Consider the following 18935-nt stretch of genomic DNA (forward strand, 5'->3'; position numbering starts at 1 on the left):
GGGGAGTCCCCTGGCATTCAGTCTTAGAGAGTAAAGGGGTCCAAGAGAGCTGGTTGCTCTTCAAGAAGGAAGTCTTAAGGGCGCAGGAGCAGGCAGTGCCCCTGAGCTGCAAAATGAGCCGGCGGGGAAGAAGACCGGCGTGGATGAATAGGGAGCCATTCCTGAGGCTCTGGGAGAAAAAGAGAATCTACCGCCTGTGGAAAGAGGGACAGGGCACTCAGAATGAATACAAGGAAGTCGTTAGGATGTGTAGAGGTGAAATCAGAAAGGCAAAAGCCCAGCTTGAATTTAACCTGGCCGCTGGGGTGAAAAAGAATAAGAAACTCTTTTATAAATACATTAACAGTAAGAGGAAGACAAAGGAGAATATCCACTCTTTGCTGGATGAGGCTGGGAATGTGACCACTGAGGATAAGGAAAAGGCAGAGGTTCTGAATGCCTTCTTCACGTCTGTCTTTAAAAGTCAGACCAGTTATCCTCAGGATGCTCCTCTCTCTGACCTGGTAATCTCGGCTGGGGAGCACACTAACCCCCCTGTGATTCTGGAGGAAACAGTCAGAGACCTCCTGCTCCAACTGGGCTGCCACAAGGCGATGGGACCAGATGGGATCCACCCGAGAGTGCTGAGGGAACTGGCGGAGGTGAGAGCCGAGCCGCTTTCCATCATCTGTCAGCACTCCTTGTTGACTGGTGAGGTCCCAGAAGACTGGAGGCTTGCCAACGTGACTCCCATTTATAAGAAAGGTCGTAAGGAGGATCCGGGGAACTACAGGCCTGTGAGCCTGACCTCGGTGCCAGGGAAGGTTACGGAGCTGATTGTCTTGAGGGAGATCATGCGGCATGTGCAGGATGAGCGGGGGATCAGGCCTAGCCAGCATGGGTTCATGAAGGGCAGGTCCTGCTTGACCAACCTGATCTCCTTCTATGATCAGTGACCCATCTGGTGGATGAGGGAAAGGCTGTTGATGTTCTACCTAGACTTCAGCACAGCCTTTGACACTGTCTCCCACAGCATTCTCCTGCAGAAGCTGGCAGCCAGAGGCTTGGATGGCTGCACTCTTGGCTGGGTAAGGAGCTGGCTGGAGGGCCGGGCACAGAGAGTGGTGGTGAATGGAGTCAAATCCAGCTGGCGACCGGTCGTGAGTGGTGTTCCCCAGGGGTCGGTGCTGGGCCTGTCCTCTTCAATATCTTTATTGATGACCTCGATGAGGGCATCGAGTGCAGCCTCAGTAAATTCGCAGATGACACCAAATTGGCTGGAAGTGTGGATTTGCCTGGGGGTAGCGAGGCCCTACAGAGGGATCTGGACAGGCTGGAGAGCTGGGCTGAAGCCAATAGGATGAGTTTCAACAAGGCCAAATGCCGGGTCCTGCACTTCGGCCACAACAACCCCAGGCGACGCTACAGGCTTGGGGTGGTGTGGCTGGAGGACGGTGTAGAGGAAATGGACCTGGGGGTATTGATTGATGCTCGGCTGAACATGAGCCGACAGTGTGCCCAGGTGGCCAAGAAGGCCAATGGCATCCTGGCTTGCATCAGAAACAGTGTTGCAAGCAGGAGCAGAGAGGTGATTGTTCCCCTGTATTCAGCACTGGTGAGGCCGCACCTCGAGTGCTGTGTCCAGTTTTGGGCCCCTCACTGCAAGAAAGATATTGAGGCCCTGGAACGTGTTAAAGGAGGGCAATGAAATGGTGAGGGGTCTGGAACACAGGGCTGATGAGGAGAGGCTGAAGGAGCTGGGAATGTTCAGCCTGGAGAAGAGGAGGCTCAGGGGAGACCTCACTGCTCTCTATAACTTCCTGAAGGGAGGCTGTAGTGAGCTGGGGGTCGGCCTCTTCTCTCATGTCATCAGTGATAGGACCAGAGGGAATGGCTTCAAGCTGCGGCAGGGGAGATTCAGGCTGGACATGAGGAAGTATTACTTTTCAGAAAGGGTGGTCAGGCACTGGAATGGATGCCCAGGGAGGTGGTGGAGTCACCGACCCTGGGAGTGTTCAAGGAAAGGCTGGATGTTGTGTTGAGGGACATGGTTTAGTGGGAGCTGTTGGGAAGAGGTGAACGGTTGGACTGGGTGATCTTTTAGGTCTTTTCCAACCTTGGTGATTCTATGATTCTATGATTCTATGATTCTTCTAAGAGACCCCGTGGATAGTGTGTGGTGGGGTGTGCCGTGCCAGACCTCAGCCCTTCTTTGCAGTCTTTCTGTTGGTTTCAGGCAGGCTGGGATGCGTTCTTGTTCTCCCCTCAGTGATAGGATTTGGGCTCCCGGAGAGCTCCAGCCAGAGGTGCAGCGCTGGTGTGCAGGTGGAGCTGGCTGTCCTTGTGGGCTTGCCAGGCCAGGGCAGCCCTGCAGTCCGTCCTCCTCTTGGGTTGCTGCTCTCCATCCCATCACTGCCCTCTGTGCTCAGGGAACTCAATTCTGCTCCTTGGGGATGGCTGGAGCCAACAGAGCCCTGTGTAGGGCTGCAGGGGCTGCAGCCAGGGCAGGAAGTCCCATTGATTCCTGTGTGTTGCTTGCAGCTGGCAGGACCACCACCAGCGAGGAGCTGGAGGACATGCTGGAGAGCGGCAACCCGGCCATCTTCTCCTCTGGGGTAAGTACCACAGGTCAGCCCTGCTGCCAGCCTGCAGCCACGCCAGCCACTCTCCCTGGAGGAGTTTTCTGGTGGCCCTGCCCCAAGCACTGCCCTGCAATGGGGACGTGGGCACATGCAAAGTGCTGCTGGGGCCTGGCCGCACCTTCCTGTCTGCCCCAGGAGTTGCTCTCCTTCCCAACCCTCCCCTCACCCTTCCTGGTGCCCCATCCCAGCAGTGAGGGGCTGCACTGAGCTGCGTGCTGGCCATCTCCCCACAGATCATTATGGATTCCAACATCACCAAGCAGGCTCTGAACGAGATCGAGACGCGACACAGTGAGATCATCAAACTGGAGAACAGCATCCGAGAGCTGCATGACATGTTCATGGACATGGCCATGCTAGTGGAGAGCCAGGTAGGGATGGCCGCGGCTCAGGACCAGCTCACCCCGGGGCTGGAGGGGAGCAGGGCTGGGGCACAGAGGGCACAGGGGTGGGCAGCCTTCCCCGTGCAGCTCCCTGCTGGGTGGGCGCTGCGGGGAGAGTGGGATCCTGTGCGTGGGGCGGGAGGTGCGGGGTGGCGCAGGAGGGCAGCGGGTGTCCGGCACCTGGCTGCAGACCAGTCCTTGTCCCTGGAGCTGGACACTGGCACTGGGGGACCTGTGTGGGACTGGGCCCCACTGCAGAGCCTGGTGAGCCCCAGGCCCACACTTCCGTGTCTCTGCTCACCCCCCTTCTTGCCCGCCATGCTGTCGCGGCCCGAGGAGACATCGGTGCAGGTAAAGCCTCGCCTGGCCTTTGCCAGTGCTGCATGCTCAGCTCTGCATGGCTGCACTCTGCATGTCTGCTGCTCTTGTGTGGCACTGGGGCAGGCCCAAGGACGCGGGGGGAGGGTGGAGGTGTCTGTGCATCCTGCCCATGGCACACCCGGCCCTCTGCATCTCTACAGCTCTCCCCTGATTTCTGCAGGGCATTGGGCTGGATCTGCTGAGCTAGGCCAGGTCAGGTTCCCCAGGGCAGGTCACAGGGCAAGTGCCATCTGCCTCCGAGAGGAGTCTTTCTATCTTCTGTCCCCCCTAACTGGCCCCAGTGTGAGCAGAGTGTCAGTTTGTGCAGGGCCGCGCTCACCTTGTTCAGAGCTGCCAGGTCCTGTGTCCCCACTTTGCTATTACTTTGGGATCGCTGCGCCTTGTCACCTCTGCTGGAAACCCTGCCTGTCCCCACTACATCCTGGTTCCCCATGAAGCCCATGGACGGTGAGTCCCCCATGGTACGCACAGACGAGGAGTGCCCTTTGGGTGGCACAGGGCACCGTGACCGTTCCTGACCTTGTGTGCTGCCAGTATCCGTCCTGCCACCCCACAGTCCTGCAGGTCTGCAGGGACTGCAGGACCCAACGATGCTGTGCAGAGCCTGTGTGGGAAGGGGCACTACCAGCCCTCACCTGCCTTCTCTGGGAGAAGCAGAGGCACAGAGCTGTGCAGTGGGCTGCCGTGCAGAGCACTTGCCTTGCTGTAACCACCAACGCCTTGCATTGCCCCATAGGGTGGGGGGCTCTGAGCTGCTGGCACAGAGGAGGCAGGGAACAGCAGCACCGCATGTTGGCAGCTGCTGCTCTGCCCCAGATATGGCACTGGTGGGTGCAGGAAGCAGTTAAGACGAGAAAAGAGCATTGTAAATCTGCTGGTCATGACCCCCAGCTCTGTGCCATGGGGAGGATGTTGGGGTTCAAGCCCCTCCTTGTCCCTGGAAAGTGTGTCATTGACACATGCAGGGGCTGAAGGGTGTGGGTCGGTTGGGCAGCATGTCCCCAGATCCCAGGGCAGAGTCGAGCGGAGCAGCAGCTCCTGCAGGACCCGGTGCTCCAAACTCACCAGCCTCGCTCCAGGAGACTCTGCTCTTCTGCAGGGCGCTTGTGCAGATCAGAGCAGTCATCCCTGCATGCTCGTGTCTTTGTGAGCATCCCACGTGGTGCTGCAGCTGTGCTCTTGGCTCTTGTCCTCTATCCCTCCTGCTTCTCCGGTGTGCAGCACAATGTCAGTGCACTCTTCAGTCTGAGCCCCCACTCCAGGGCTGCCTGTGAGCCTGCAGCAGGTGGGTGATGGTCTCTATCTCCTCCACAGGACCAGGGATGGGCAGGGCGATGTCTGCATGGTGCCAGGGAGCAGCGGGGAAGGAAGGAGCTCACGGCGGGTGGGCTCTGTCCCTGCTCTGCAGGGTGAGATGATCGACCGCATCGAGTACAACGTGGAACACTCTGTGGACTACGTGGAGCGAGCTGTGTCCGACACCAAAAAAGCAGTGAAGTACCAGAGCAAAGCCAGACGGGTGAGTGGCAGCACGGGGTGGCTGGCAGGGCTGGGGCTGAGCACCCAGACGTGGGCAGGCAGCACCGGGAGGGAGGTTGTGGGACAGGGCTGCCACATGAGGACAGGAAAAGGGACGGAGTGGACCCAAGGGCCGGGCTGGCTGCGAGCCTAAAGGACGAGGAGGCGGTGGAGAAAGGCAGTAGAGCTCTGACCCCAAGCACTGTCCTGTTCCCCAAGCTGAAGGAGGGTCAGAGCCCGGGGAGCCGGGCAGGCCCCAGCCCCCAGCACTCACGGCCCCCTCTCCCCTCTCTCCCTTTCGGTGCTGGGACACCCGAGCAGAAGAAGATCATGATCATCATCTGCTGCGTGATCCTGGGTATCGTCATCGCCTCCACCTTTGGCGGCATTTTCGGCTAGACTCCCCGACAGGACTGCTTGCGTGTGACGGACGGAGCCGCGCGTGTTGTGGGGCCGGAGCGAACCATGCAGCCCCGGAGCCCCCAGCAGCATTTCAGTTTCTAATGCATGGTTGTTTGTGATGCTGTGTGTGCGGTGCATCTGTGTGGAGGGAGCGCCGGCCCCGGGGCGCAGATGGGGTGCAGGGGACGGTGATGGGTGTGAGGGGGACCTTCGGGGCAACCCAAGCTCTCATCACTGCTCGGCCTGGGAGGCTGCCGGGAGCGGGGGAACAGAGGTACTGTTGGGCACTGTGCTGGGCCAGGAGCCTGTCGGTGACACCCAGAGATGAGACCAGCGTGGGGTGTTACAGGCTCCTCAGGAACACAGAGTCCAGGCAGCCTCCCCCCAGCTTTTCCCATCACCTCCGGCCAAAGCTCTCATGTCTGTCAGCCGCATCTGTGCTTGCAAACCACTTTCATTGGCTGCTTCTCCTACGGGGTGCTTCCCAGGCCCTCCATCCCTGCTGCCCTGCTGCAGGTGCCCGGTGCTGCTGCTGGGTGTGCTGCTGCTGCCAGTGGGTGCTGCGTGGTGAGTGGCTGTGTTCCAGCCCTGCCCAATGGAGCAGCATGGGGTCCATTGCTGAAGCCTGGGGATGGGGACAGCTGCATGGGCTCAGTGCTGTGGCCCAGCACCAGGCTGGCAGAGCAAAAGGTCACAGGGACTTTAAGGGCAGCGAGTTTCACTGGCTGCCTGCCCTGCTCCACATCTTCCTTGTTCTTTACTCAGCTCCGGCACACAGTGACCCTGGGTTTTACCACCCCCAGGCCTGGCTCTGGTTGTCAGTGTTTGGGAATAGCTCGGACACCCACAGCCCCGGTGGTGCCCCCTGGGAGCCAGGATGTGCCCAGCACTGCCCCTCCACACAGCGCCCTCGGGCTGGGGGTTGGAGGCAGGAGAGCTTGCTCCTGCCACAGTCCCAGGGAGCAGCCCTTGTTGCATCCACCCCCACAAACTAGGAGCAGCAGCCTTCCTCCTCCTCTTCCTCTTCCTCTGTGCCACCAACTCCTGAGTAGGGCAATGCCTGACTGCTCCTTCCAACTCCGCCACATCCTAACATCTGCCTGCCACCTTCTCCTGGGACAGTGCCACACTGCCTGCCCTTCCCCAGGCCACCCAGTGAGACATCCACACACTGTGGGTTGCAGCCATGTGCTGCCTGCTGCAGGTGACCTGAGACTGCTGCAGCAGAGAGGCCTGCATTGCCACCGGGCTGTCATCCCTGTGCTCCTGCCTCCGGATGGTTGCAGGGCTCTGCCCTTGTGCTCCTCAGGGGACTGCAGTGCTGTGGCTTGCTCACAAAGTGCCAAAGCACTGTGGAGGAGCCTGAGCAGGGCAGGTGCGTGGTGCCAAGCTTGCAGTCATGCACTGGGGTGGAAGTTGGATGTGAGCCCAGGCACTGATAGCAGAAAAGGGTCACTGTGGCAGCACACACAGCTGCAGGCAGAATGCTGTTTCCCCACTCCAACCAGGGCCAGACGAGTGCATCCAGCCTCCACATTCCCCAAGGGCTGAGGGGCTTGAGCTACAAGGCAGGGTAAGGGCAGGCCTTGCTGGAGCTGAGCCCTGCTCCCACCCAGCTCCATCCAGTGCTGGCACCAGCCTTGCACAGCATGCTTTCAGAAGGAGAGTGCAGACTAGAATGCAGTGCTCCCTGCCACCATCACCACGCGGCCCTTGCTTGCATTTGGCTGCTGATGGGGAGTGTGTCCAGCTGTGGCTGTCAGACATCCAAGACTGGAACCTCCTTCTTTCACATTCCTGTGGTGACCGGTGTGAGCTCCAGTGCTGCAGGCTGTGTGGGCACGAGGGTCTGGGGCACTGGGATTGCTGCCAGCAGGGACAGGCTGGGTGTGAAGCTCCCCTCCAGCGTGGCGGTTGGGCATGGGCACAGCCCTTGCTTTGTGGGCATGTCTGGCTATGGGGCACAGAGCTGGGGCTGACGTGCCCCACTGTGCAAGTGCCTGCTCCTGCAGTTTGCACACAGTGCCCTGTTGAGTGAGGGAGAGCACCAGGCCCCCATGGGAAGCAATAAAACTACTGCTGGTAGCACCGCTCCTAGGCAGGCAGGCAAGGAAGTTCATCTCAGGCTCTCCCCGTAGCAATGCCCACTGCTAGCACAAGGGGATACTTTTCTTCCAAGTGGTTCCTGTGGCACAAGCTCACATGACATCAGGGCTGCAGCCCGCCCCAGTAAAGGCACGAGGCCCAGAATAGTGAACAGCTGACGCTTGTTCCTTGTGAGCGCTGCCACTGCCGGCAGCAGAGCCGTGATTCTGCCACTGGCGCTTCACTGGGTCTGCGCAGGCAGCAGTGGCCGCAGGCTCTGGCACGAGGGAGGCAGAGGAGCACGCTGCCATCGCTGCCCCGCAGGCTGTCTCGCACTGCCCTCACTGTGAGGGAAGGGTGTTTTGGTGCAATAATTACCCTGCACTACGGGAAGCCCCGTTCAGTTCCTTTTTACCTGCCTGTCATTGCATGTACAGACCAAATCACCAACAGCGTGGTTGTGCTTTGGGGAAACATTTCACTTTTTCTTTCTAACCTCCAACCTCAGCCCACTTGTCCTTTGGGTTCCACCACCTCTGTTCCAAGTGCCACCTGCCCCCCAGCGCCGGGAGCATGTTGATGCAGTATTTTACGAGCAGTGTGGGGCACACACAGCTTGCACTTGAACTGAGGATTGTTTTGGGTTTTTTTTTCTTTTTTTATTATTATTTTTTTTTAGTAAGTAATGTACTTGAAGGCTTTCCAAGCCCCCTGTGGAGTTGTACTGTTGCTGTACTGTGAGCTAAGTGTCCTTGTTTTCTATGTGGATCTTGACCCTGGCTTGCTCTGTCTCACTGGGCTGGATGACACTGTATTGTTGCCTCTTATCTCCTTCACCCTTTCCCCCTTTCCCACTCTGCTGGCCTGCCTTTCTTCTCCCAAAAGCTTTGGGTGCAAAACAGCTTCCCATTTTGTGGAATTTTTATGTAGAATAAACATTTGTAACTGTAGAGCTCTGGCTGGCACTTCTGTTAAAGGGGAAGGGTGGAAGTGACAGGGAGCAAGGACTGGGGTGGGGAGACTCCAACACCCTCAGAGCAGTAACACAGACAGGGGGGCTGATGTGAAGAACATGCGAGAGGAGTCACCGCAGGAGAGCTCAAATAACAGCTGTGCCCACCTGCCCAGAAGAGGTGCACCCATGGAACACACACCTCTAATACTGCCTGGCTACTTCCTGGCACACAGAGGGGAAGCTGGCAAGGAACCAGCTACTCTGTTTCCCAGCTCAGTGCTCCCCTGCACTGACATGACACAGGAGACCAGCAACTCTTTCAACCTGTTGACTGTTTAGAGAAAAGTCTGCATATAATGCTCTGGGCTTGCCTGAAGCTCCAAGTGGCCAGAACGCTGTGCTGCTTTCTCTTCACAAAGAAAACAGCTGGAAGCTTTGAAGTTAGCAGTTTGGCTGCACCTGAGCCAGTATACAGTTGTTGAGACAGGTCACCGTGGCTCCTGCAAGTCCCAGGCCTAGGAAGCCCATTGGGGCCATCCACAAGAGGCTCACTAACGAGGCCAGCACACAATCCTCCATGTCAGTAATGTCCACAGCAAATCAGAACTGAGGGCGGCGCTTCCGACCGGTGTATTTTGTGTCTGCCCGCACTTCCCTGGGGAGAAAAGCAAAGAGCAGCTCAGTGTGATCCACAGGCCACTCTGGGACAGGAAGGGAAGGTAGATCATGGCAGAAGTCTAAGCGGGTGATAGCAAGCCAGGCCAGCAGTCAGCCTCAGCTGAAGCGGGACCCAGCTGAACTTACTTGCCCTGTCGTCGTCTGCGTTCTTTCTTCTCAAGAATCCAGTCCCGGCTTTTCTTCACAGACTTGCCCTTGGCATTTCTGAATCGTATCCTACAAAGAGAGCAAACAGAAGCTAGGGAGGAACTGGAGTGGGGGCACACCTCTGTGCTCTGGAGGATTCCCACTCAGAAACAGCAAGGTGTGGCCACACCGTCCAAGCCCAGGCACTGCTGCAGGAGGGAGGCTGCCACCAGCCCTGACTCTGAGCAAAGAGACACCTACCCTTCACAGCTGCAGCAGGCCAGCACTGCCCTCTGCTGTATCTGATACATGCTCCTTGTCTGCCCTACTCTGAATGCAGCAAAGGCCCCAGTTTCCCAACAGGCTGTCAGCTGTGCTACAGCCTTAATGACAAGATGCCCTCTGGACTGAGTGAGCAGAGCACCGCAGTGTAAGAGGCAGGAAAACATGACAGCCACCAGCTCCTGGCAGCCACGACGACTTTCCTCTGCTTTTTATTCTCTGTCTCTTCCCACTGGCTGCAAGAGGGACTCCTCCTTGCAGCGCTACCACGGGAGGAGACCTGGCCAGAAGGAAAAACCACCCAAGCAGCTGCTATGCAATCACAGCAGAAAAATTCACTGGGGAAAGAATGGAATGTAAGACTTCAGACATAGCCTTCCCACCAAAAAACAACCTCCTGAAAACAACCTCCCTCCCACCATCAACGGCCTATGCTCCAGCACTGAGTGCCGGACAGAAGTGCACCTCCAAGTAATTGCTCAGCTGCAGTTTCACAGTAAGCATCAAGGACAGCTCCCTGACAGCACTGCAAAGCTCTCTAGTCGAAGCAGCTTGTCCTGCCCATCCCTTCAGCACGACAGAGCAGTGCCCATCTGGGCTGCAGAGAGCCACCTTAGTGCCCCCATCCCCTCCCTCCAGCCGTTTTATGCATGGCAGCACCGCAGTCCTCAGCCAGCAAAACTGAGTTCTCACACCCTCTGACACCTGGGGACAACTCCACTAAGCAAACAATACCTCTCATTGGTGAATTTTGCCTGACGTATCTCTTCTCCATCAGCACACTCAGTACCAAGGCCCTGAAAAACAGAGACCTTTCATCTGGAGAAGACAGAGCCGATGGTCACTGCCATCCATTTATGGGGAGCAGTGCTTCGCCACGAGAAGGACTGTGGCAGAAGCAAGCTGATTTCCCAGAAATTGAGGCAAAGAAACACATAAGCTGTATCTGCATACATGGGGCTGCCCCCGGCCCACAGCTCTTCCACATCAGCCGGCAGCCATTTCTGCTGCTTGGCTGAGTTCCTTACCTTTGGTAACGTGCCAGATGTCCCAACAAAGAGACAGAGGAAGAACCTGAAAGAACAAGAGGAGCGTGAAGCGAGGAGTCACCGCGCGATTCCCAGTTCTGAAGCAAGACTGTCAGCTTTTACAATACAGTCAGATCCAAGCTGTCATCTCTGCCCAGGACTGTATCCTGGGAGAAAGGAGCACAGCTTACAATAACAGCTGCTGAAGCTATGCTTCACCCCACACATGCCCATACACAAAGACACAGGACTCACTTCTTAGCTTTGGTGCTGTTGGGGTAATCTACGACCATGCCACCAGTGAAGCCAGCTCTCATGGCTTGGGCAGTGATGAGCTCCAGCTGAAAAAGGAGCACGAACGAAAGACATTTATTTCGCACTCACCGCCCTGCGTGGCCTGCGTGGCCTGTGTGTGCCAAAGACAAGTCAACCCTGCTCCTGTTAAACCCTGTCCCAAGCCCTCAGCTCTGCGTTAGGATCCAGACAAAAGTCTGCAGCATTTCCTTAGTTCTCCCTGCTCCTCTGCCTACCCTGGGTTAACTGGAAGAGCAGATTCTCAGAGGGGGATACAGGGAAGGATTTTCCAGCCTTAGGAAATTAACTACAGCACTGATGACTACAACAGCCCAGTCTTCAAACCCATCACACAAAGGAACACGCTGCACAGCAGCTGTAGATCACATCCTGCCAATTCCTTGGATTTTAAGGCTCAGCCCAAGACCAACTGTGAACAGGGGAAAAGACATAGGGCATTCTCCTAACTGTTGGTTGTTTTTTTTTTTTCTTTTTTTTTCCCCCCTCTAGTTCTTGCAGAGCTTTACAGGTGGGAGGAAGGACACAAAGACCCAATGCAGGAAAACATAATGCATCCTGAGCCTTAAACATGCATGTCACTTCACTGCTGTACCTGTTCTGAGTTCTCAGGGTACAGCTGCAGTACGGCTCGGGATCCTCGGGCCTGTGGGAAACAAGGTAAGTCACAAGCATGGCTTAGAGCAGGCTTCCCCTCTTACTGCCCAGTCCACAACCCTCAGGAAGCCTCCTGGAGAACTTTCCCAGGAGAGCAGCTCAGATGGCAGAGCCAGAGTCACCAGAGCACAACAAGGCACAGGGCTAGCAGCAGGAACTGCAGAAACACAGGCACTGTGCAGACAGGGAAGCAGTCAAGGAATGGGTGCTGCAGCTAATCCTACATTTCAGTTACTCAAAGTCTTGCTACAAGGCAGAGGTGGGGATATCAAAATAGGCAGAGGGCTGACTGAGAGAGCATGACACTTACCAAGGCAGTATAAAGAGTTGAAAAGAACCGATAAAGGCGTTTTGGAGGACTGTGTGACTTCTTGTCAGCGTTACAAAGCCACTGCACTGCAGAGATACTGCAAAAGAAATCAAGACCCGCAGGACACTGAACCATCAATTCCTCAGCAGCGCCTCCCACCTACCTTTGAGCATTCTTTTAGTACTGAGCGTGTGCTTGGCTTCAGAGAAAATTATTCATTTTTCTCCATATAGCCTTACCTTACTTTGTGGTAAAGCCACTATAGAGACTCACTATGTCATGCTACGAGCAACCTGGTGCAGCAGTTACTCAAGCAACAGAAATACCATACCTCTCCTTTAGGAGAGTGTTCAGGTGCTTGGTTGTGGCCCTAACAAAGTCCATAAGTAGCCACACAGGTTTTGCCAGAGTGACCCCAAAGAGAGCACGACGTTTGGTGACAGAGAGCCCCTGCTCGCTGTACCAGTACCTTTAAGAAGCATTCTCTAACAAAAGTGTTTATTTCCTCCAGGCCTTCGCCCCCAAACCAACCATCAAACCTCTTCTCAGCTGTGAGGCCAGTCCCTCGATCCGAAATGCTTTGGTGCACATCTCAACTCACCTGAAAGTACATCACCTGTAATTTACTTAGTCCAAATATCCTGCTGATTCACTGCCACAAAAACAGTCAGACAGCCCACAGCGCTGCACGTGCCAGCAGAGCGAGGAGAGTCGCAGTGCTCTCTCACACAAGACGAGCACACTGTGCACACTGCAGAGGGCTCGTTCAGGTGCTCAGACTCACCTGATACAGCCATCAAACGTGCCAGGCCTGAAGGGAATGCCATCGCCCATATCCGCGAGGAGCAGATCTCCTTCGACCTCCCTCTCCACAGCCACATCTGTGCAGGGAGCGCAGCGCTCAGCGCACGCCCGCGGCACTCCCTGCAAAGGGGTGCGGAGGGACGCTCACCCAGCATGGCGCGGCTGATGTCCACCCCGATCCAGAAGTGCCCCTCCTCGGAGATGTGCTCCCCGCTCAGTCCGGAGCCGCAGCTGCAGACGGGAAGGGGACAACGGCGGCTCACGGCGCCCTCCCGGGACGGCCCCGCCCCGCCCCCCCGCTGCGCGCCGCTCACCCCACGTCCAGGAGGAGGCACGGCCGTCCCTCGGGCAGCGCCAGCAGCTCCACGGCCCGCGCCGCCATCTGCGCCTGGATCTCGGCCACGCGGGAGCTGCGGGGCGAAAGACGGCGGGTGGGCGGAGGCACTGCGGCACACGCGGACTCCCCGCCCAAGCCCCCGGTCCCACCGCCCGCCGTACTTCTGAGTGTACTTCCGTGCCTCCGTCTCATCGTAGAACTGCAACAGCAGAATGGAAAGGGGGGGGAGTGGGATGTGAGCCCGGGCCCGGCCCGGTTTGCCCGCACGGCCCGGCCCACCCCGCCCGCACCAGTTCGGGAGGCCCGCGGTGCTCCGGCCGCCGCCCGCCGCTCGCCATGCTGCTTGATGATGTCACCGCACGGCGCCGCGCGTCTCTGCGTCGCGCCAGAGTGACGTCGCGCCAGAGTGACGTCGCGCCAGAGTGACGTCGCGCCAGAGTGACGTCGCGCCAGAGTGACGTCGCGCCAGAGTGACGTCGCGCCAGAGTGACGTCGCGCCAGAGTGACGTCGCGCCTCGGGCAAGATGGCGGCGCGCGGGCGCTGAGCGATGGGTCCGTTGCCGCTGGGCCTGCGGCGCCTCCTGCTCCCGGGACCGGGGCTGGGGCTGGGCGCGGCCCCGCGCTGCGGCGGGAGCTCGGGGAGCGGCAAGGCGCCGCGCCGCACGCTGTATGAGGTGCTGGACGTCCCGCCCACCGCCACGCCGGCTCAGATCAAGGCGGCGTACTACCGGCAGTCCTTCCGCTTCCATCCGGACCGCAACGCGGGCAGCGCGGCCGCCGCCGAGCGCTTTGCCGCCGTCAGCGAGGCCTACCGCGTGCTGGGCAGCGCCGCGCTGCGCCGCAAGTACGACCTCGGCGCCCTCAGCCGCGACGACGTGCGCGGCGCCCCCCGGCCCTCGAGCCGCGCTCCCGCCGCTCCGTCCCCCGCCCGCGCCGCCGCCGCCCGCCGCGGCCCCGTGCCGCCGCCCTTCGACTTCGACGCCTTCTACCGCGCGCACTACGGCGAGCAGCTGGAGCGGGAGCGGGCGCTGCGGGCGCGGCGGGAGCGGCTGCGCCTCTGCCGGGAAGAGGCCGCGGCCCAGGGCCGCCTACGGTTCCTGACGGACCTCACGGTTGGGCTGGTCTTCGTGCTGGGCTTCGCGATGCTCTACGGCCTCAAGTAGCTGCGGGCCGGCGCGGTGCTGGCAGCCCTCTGGCTGTGTGGGACCTGTGTGGGGGCTCGGCATTGCTTCTATAGCTGTACGGCCCCACACTGCCACCACATGCCTCGTTTGCCAGCAGACCCCACGCGAGGCGCCCGGCGGGGACACGGACCTTTGTGGCCCCTGACATCTACTCCACTGGCACTGTGCTGTGACCCCGGTGGGAACCACATCTCTGTTCTGCTGAGCCACGGTAGAGATTAAATAATTGCCAGCGGTGTCTGTGTGCTGCATGCATTCCTGGAGATGCTGTCACTGATGTCAAGTAACTTCTCTCTGTGGGTTCCATAATCCCAAGTCGCTGCCTTTGTGCTGTCACACTTGGTACATTTATTGAGCGCTGGTCTCCAGCCTGCACTGTGACCCTGTGTTTCTCTGCTTGGGGCCTGCCTCACTGTGCTGAGCGCAGAGCTCTCGGTTTCGGCAGCCTGAAGGAATGGAACGTGGGCCTCTGGTTGCCTGTGTCCCGGTCAGCGTGTGCCATCACCCGGAGGTGCTGCCCCAAACACCTGGCTGTGCATGGCAGCCCGCCTTGGTGAGGGCTTGCTAGGAGCTTTGCTGTCCGTACGGCCGTTGGGCTGGGAGCAGTACGCTTTTGTCAGTGGCATTATTTGTGTTTGACATGTCTGTGAGCACTTTTTGCACATAGGAGTATTTCCTAGTTAAGTACTGAAGTGATTCAGGAACTGAAGATTGTCTCTAAGAGTGCCTGTCTTTCCTTGGGTGAAGGTTTTACCTACATGGTACTGCTGGCAGAGAGCGAAGCTTGCTGGAACACTGTGTTGCAACACCCGGAGTGCCAAGGACGACGTCTGCAGTACTTTGCGCTGTTTGCTGGGCTGGACTGTGCCAAAGCCGTGCTGTCCCCTCACTGCTGTGACGCAGGGTTGTGATTTCTCCCATTACAAACAAAAGCAAACACCTCGTGTTTTTCAGCGATGGAGTTCTGTGATTAGAGTTGTGATACTGTTGATACTGTGCTGATACTCTGTGATACTGAGCTGAGCCCGAGGCAGCGGCAGGGCAGAGTGCAGTGTACTGGTAGGTGGTACGTGCTGCTACAGGAGAGTCTCCTGTCTCTTCTGGAAAGAACTGTACCACTCTTAACTGCAGAGGCTGCTGTGTGTTTGGTCAAATTCAGCGCAGGAAAAGAGAGCTTTCCAGGATCCTCTGTTGTTGTGATTATAGTCCTGAAACATTAGCATGTGGAGAGCAGGGGGAGCCTGGCATTCAAGGGCACTGGTTGTAGAGTGGAAGCGTCTAAAGCTGTTGCTCTGTGCCAGCACAGCCATGCACTTCTGTGCAGTGAGCCTCATCCCCTACTGCCCCCAGAGGCGACTTCGCAGGAAGAGCTTGGCCAGCAGCAATTCTCTCACAGGCTGGAAGAGCTCTGCACAGCCATGGAAGCAGCGGGTGCTACAAGGAGCATCTCTTTGGTTCCTGGTGTAGTGATTTGCCAGTTTTTAAGGCTGTCCTGCCAAACGCACATTGTCTTTGGGTTGGTCCCTTCGTGTATGGTGCTCGGGCTTCCAGGCAGGGAGTGGGTTGGGTGTAGTGCAGCATGGAGCAGGAGGAGCTGAGCGCTGTGCTGCTGGCACTGCTCTGGTCCCTGGCACTGGACAGGGAAGCACTCCTGTGAGACGTCTGGCTCTCCTGATCTGTGCTTGTGTCTGAAATCAAGGCACTAAAGCTGGGCTCATCAATGTGCCTTACCGTGGTGGTGAGGGCAGTTCATATTGCTGGTTCTTCCTGTTCCTCTTCAGGTCTCCGTGACACATCCTGAACATTAAAATTATCCATCCATAAACTAATGATGAACTGACGTGTCTTTCTTTTGACAGGCTTGAGAAGTAAATATTCTTTGTACTTGCTGGAAAGTGGGAGGTGGGAGGGTGTTCACTCAGTGACCACAGTAGCCTGAAAATGATGCTTGTGAGGAGGTGCCTTTTTTACCCTGAGACCTGTTGGAGGGGCAGCTTGCAGTCACTGGGAGTGGGTGGGATGGCTTCTGCAGGCAGACTTCACTCCTGCTGCTACAAACAGTGCTGCCTCTGATGTGCTTGGGCTGAGCTGTGACGTATCTGCTGGGTTCACTGCTTTGGAAGAGGTGAGTAAATGCTCAGCTTTGCTGCTGGGTTTGTTTGGAGGAGGGGAAGCCTGGTATGCAGAGTATGGGGGGATTTTCTTCCCATTAGCTGCCATAGTGCTATTTTTGCACTTTGTATACAGTATGCACGCCCATTACAACCAGACACTGTAACACCCCAAAAGTAACATCCCTGTGTCTGGGATGTTACCAGCACCATACCTGCTAATAGGAAGAAAAGCATCACAGAATGGCCTGGCTTGGAAAGGCCCACAGCGCTCATCCAGCTCCAACCCCCTGCTGTGTGCAGGTCGCCAGCCAGCAGCCCAGGCTGCCCAGAGCCACGTCCAGCCTGGCCTGAATGCCTGCAGGGATGGGGCATCCACAGCCTCCTTGGGCAGCCTGTTCCAGTGAAGTAGCTCTATTCCAGCCAAAAGCTGGACATTGGTTTCTCCAGTTTGTCACCTCTGTTTCTTGGGCAGAATGGCCAGCTGCTGCAAGACAGAAGTCAGGAAATCAGGTGCCTAGAGGTTGGAGGTCATCCGGATTCACAGACCAGCAGCCATTTTCCAGCACCTGAGGTTTCTAGCCTCCCATTGCATTGTGTCCATGCTGTCATCATGTTCAATATTTATTCTCATTCCCCAGTTGTTTTCCCTGATGGAGAGCTGCCAGGAGCACACGGCTTTCCTTTAGCCAGGTGAGCACACTCTTTGTGAGCTACCTGTGCCACGAGTGCCAGAGAACATCTGGCAGGATTGAGCTGTGACAGCTGCAGTGTCACAGCAGGGACCGTGTAAGTTGTAAAAGCCCACGGGGATCAGCAGCTCATGGAGAAAAAAGGGAAAGAGGACAAAAGCAAAGCTTAGCTGTTGCGATGCTGAATCAAATGAAAGCTCCCTGCAAAGTGAAACGGGTCTGCACAGAGCCTGCCAGCCCTTGGAAGTCAGGCACAGTCCACAGGTTGGTGCTGCAGCAGCAGTGCTGTGATTGCTGCCTTCCTGCTGCTACTTGGGAGCTGCAGGCGCTGCCCCCATACCTGCAGCCATGGCTGCCCTGCAGCCTGAGGGGGCACAGGAGCTCATGAGCTGCCTGCAAAGGCCACATGCTTGTTGCTGCGCTGGCTGCCCTCCCCCAGGCCAGTCATGGGCTGCTCTCCCTGGCTGTGAGTGGAGTGGTGTGTGGGCATAGGGGTTCCGTGCCTCAGGGCCTCTTCAGCCATCTGGAGAAGCCAGGAAGGACCTGGTGCGTGGCAGGCCTGTGGGCAGGACCAAGGGAGCTGCAGACTGGGCAAGCAGGGGTCCTGAGCAGCAGCAAGGGGACTGTGGGATCCTGGGACAGCCCCAGACCTGCTTTGCCCTGGGGTCCGTGGGCAGAGCAGTGCCCCCAGCCCTGCTGCAGTGGGTCCTGGTGCAAAGTCCCAAGGCAGAGCTGCACGATTGGCAGCAACTGCTCCCCTCCCATTCAAGCATGCCCTGCAGTGCACCTCTGTTAATAGAGTTCCCCATTAACAGCCTTGCTGCTAGCTCTGCACTGCCACACAGGGAGACCCAGGGGGAATACTGTACCACGTCACCACTGCTGTTGGCAGCCCCACCCCAGGGATTTTATCCCCTGCAGAGCAGCCTTGTGGCGTGCAGGGTGTCCAGGCACCTGCCTGCACTGGGGCACTCCTGCCTGCCCACGGCTACTGCTGGCCCACCAAGCCCAAATGCGCCAGGCTGGGGCAGCCAGCTCCACCCAGTGTGGTTGTGCAGTCCCACCACTCATGAGCCAGGCAGGGACCCAGAGGGGCTGCAGGACCCACAGAGAAAAATCAGTTAAGGCTGCTGCAGTGTGGCACAGGATCGCGCCTCGCTGTGGGTTTGTGTTTCTGACTGCCTTCATGGGCTTGGGAGAGGCTGTTGCTCGCCTAAAGGAACTCATGCTTCTCGGGTCAGAGGGGTCCTGGAGCTGATGCTGAGCCCGGGAGCACTTGGCCCTGGCAGCCCAGTGGGAGGCGCCAGGCACACCGGCAGCTGTGCTGTGTTCTGGATGCTGTGACTCCTCCGAGACAGCCACACGTACTCCAGTGCCAGTCCCAGTCCCAGTGCTGCTTCAGGTCTTGTCTTGCAGGGAACTGGCACATCTCCACACCACTGCCAGCGTTCAGCCCATGCAAGTGCTCCGCCTGAGCCATGTGCTGTGTTGGCCTTTCTCTCCCAAACGTGAGTAGCCAGATCCCCAAGGAAAAGCCTTGTGCTCACCCCCAGACCCCACACACTGAGCCCTCGTGGCTCAGCACATGGCACTCTGTGTGTGCAGCAGCACTCATCACACTGCTCTCTCAACTCTGCCTTGAGCCTCAGGGCTCTGGGGCATCACAGCAAAGCCCACCAGCACAGCCCTGAGATGGGTGACATAGAGCTTCTCCAGGGAGAGGACCTGTACAGCATGATCCCTGTGGCTGGCCCTTTATCCTCGTCTTAAAGCCATGTTTTAACAAACCAAAGGGCAGAATCAGCAGCATGGGAGTGGGGAGGAGTGCCACAGGGCAGTGGCTGAAAGATGCAGAGCTTCCCCACTGCCTCCCGCCTGCATCTCCTGAGACTCCATCCCCCCTGAGACTGAGGACCACAGCAGAGCAGTGTGGGACAACACGGGGTATGTCCAGAGCTCAGCTCAGCGCTCTGTGGCCTTTTCCAGGGTCAGGAGGGCAATGGGCACTGAGAGCACTGCAGGGTGCACCCAGGCTGTGCTTACCTCCCGTGAGTGTTGGGAGCAAAGGG

At 57.9% G+C, this 18935-nt stretch overlaps 3 protein-coding genes across 4 annotated transcripts in view; 2 read left to right on the plus strand and 1 right to left on the minus strand.

The window, feature by feature from the left end:
- STX1A (syntaxin 1A) overlaps nucleotides 1-8340 on the plus strand; it is a 50338-nt gene extending 41998 nt beyond the window's left edge. Inside the window, exons 7-10 of one of the 2 annotated variants that reach the window (XM_052688704.1) lie at nucleotides 2521-2594; nucleotides 2855-2992; nucleotides 4794-4904; nucleotides 5225-8340. In XM_052688704.1, coding sequence (XP_052544664.1) covers nucleotides 2521-2594; nucleotides 2855-2992; nucleotides 4794-4904; nucleotides 5225-5302 — 401 coding nt within the window. In that variant the 3' untranslated portion in view covers nucleotides 5303-8340. Of the gene's footprint in view, nucleotides 1-2520; nucleotides 2595-2854; nucleotides 2993-4699; nucleotides 4905-5224 lie in introns of those variants that run through there. The other variant, XM_052688705.1, reaches the window with a different exon arrangement.
- Nucleotides 8341-8657: 317 nt separating this feature from the next.
- On the minus strand, nucleotides 8658-13266 carry BUD23 (BUD23 rRNA methyltransferase and ribosome maturation factor). Its single transcript, XM_052688706.1, has 12 exons — nucleotides 13170-13266; nucleotides 13041-13078; nucleotides 12857-12952; nucleotides 12691-12773; nucleotides 12523-12619; nucleotides 11739-11835; nucleotides 11367-11417; nucleotides 10715-10800; nucleotides 10460-10505; nucleotides 10167-10228; nucleotides 9150-9239; nucleotides 8658-9000 (listed from the first exon to the last, which is right to left on the minus strand). The coding sequence occupies exons 1-12, from the start codon at nucleotides 13215-13217 to the stop codon at nucleotides 8946-8948; spliced, it is 849 nt and encodes a 282-aa protein (XP_052544666.1). The 5' UTR covers nucleotides 13218-13266; the 3' UTR covers nucleotides 8658-8945.
- A 110-nt stretch (nucleotides 13267-13376) lies between these two features.
- DNAJC30 (DnaJ heat shock protein family (Hsp40) member C30) lies at nucleotides 13377-15892 on the plus strand. Its single transcript, XM_052689059.1, has 2 exons — nucleotides 13377-14274; nucleotides 14811-15892. Exon 1 carries the CDS (start codon nucleotides 13428-13430, stop codon nucleotides 14040-14042), a length of 615 nt encoding a protein of 204 aa, XP_052545019.1. The 5' UTR covers nucleotides 13377-13427; the 3' UTR covers nucleotides 14043-14274; nucleotides 14811-15892.
- The last annotated feature ends 3043 nt before the right edge of the window (nucleotides 15893-18935 follow it).

This window comes from Tympanuchus pallidicinctus, unplaced genomic scaffold (genome assembly GCF_026119805.1).
Source record: "Tympanuchus pallidicinctus isolate F22 unplaced genomic scaffold, pur_lepc_1.0 scaffold24, whole genome shotgun sequence".
In the NCBI taxonomy this organism is placed as follows: Eukaryota; Metazoa; Chordata; class Aves; order Galliformes; family Phasianidae; genus Tympanuchus; species Tympanuchus pallidicinctus.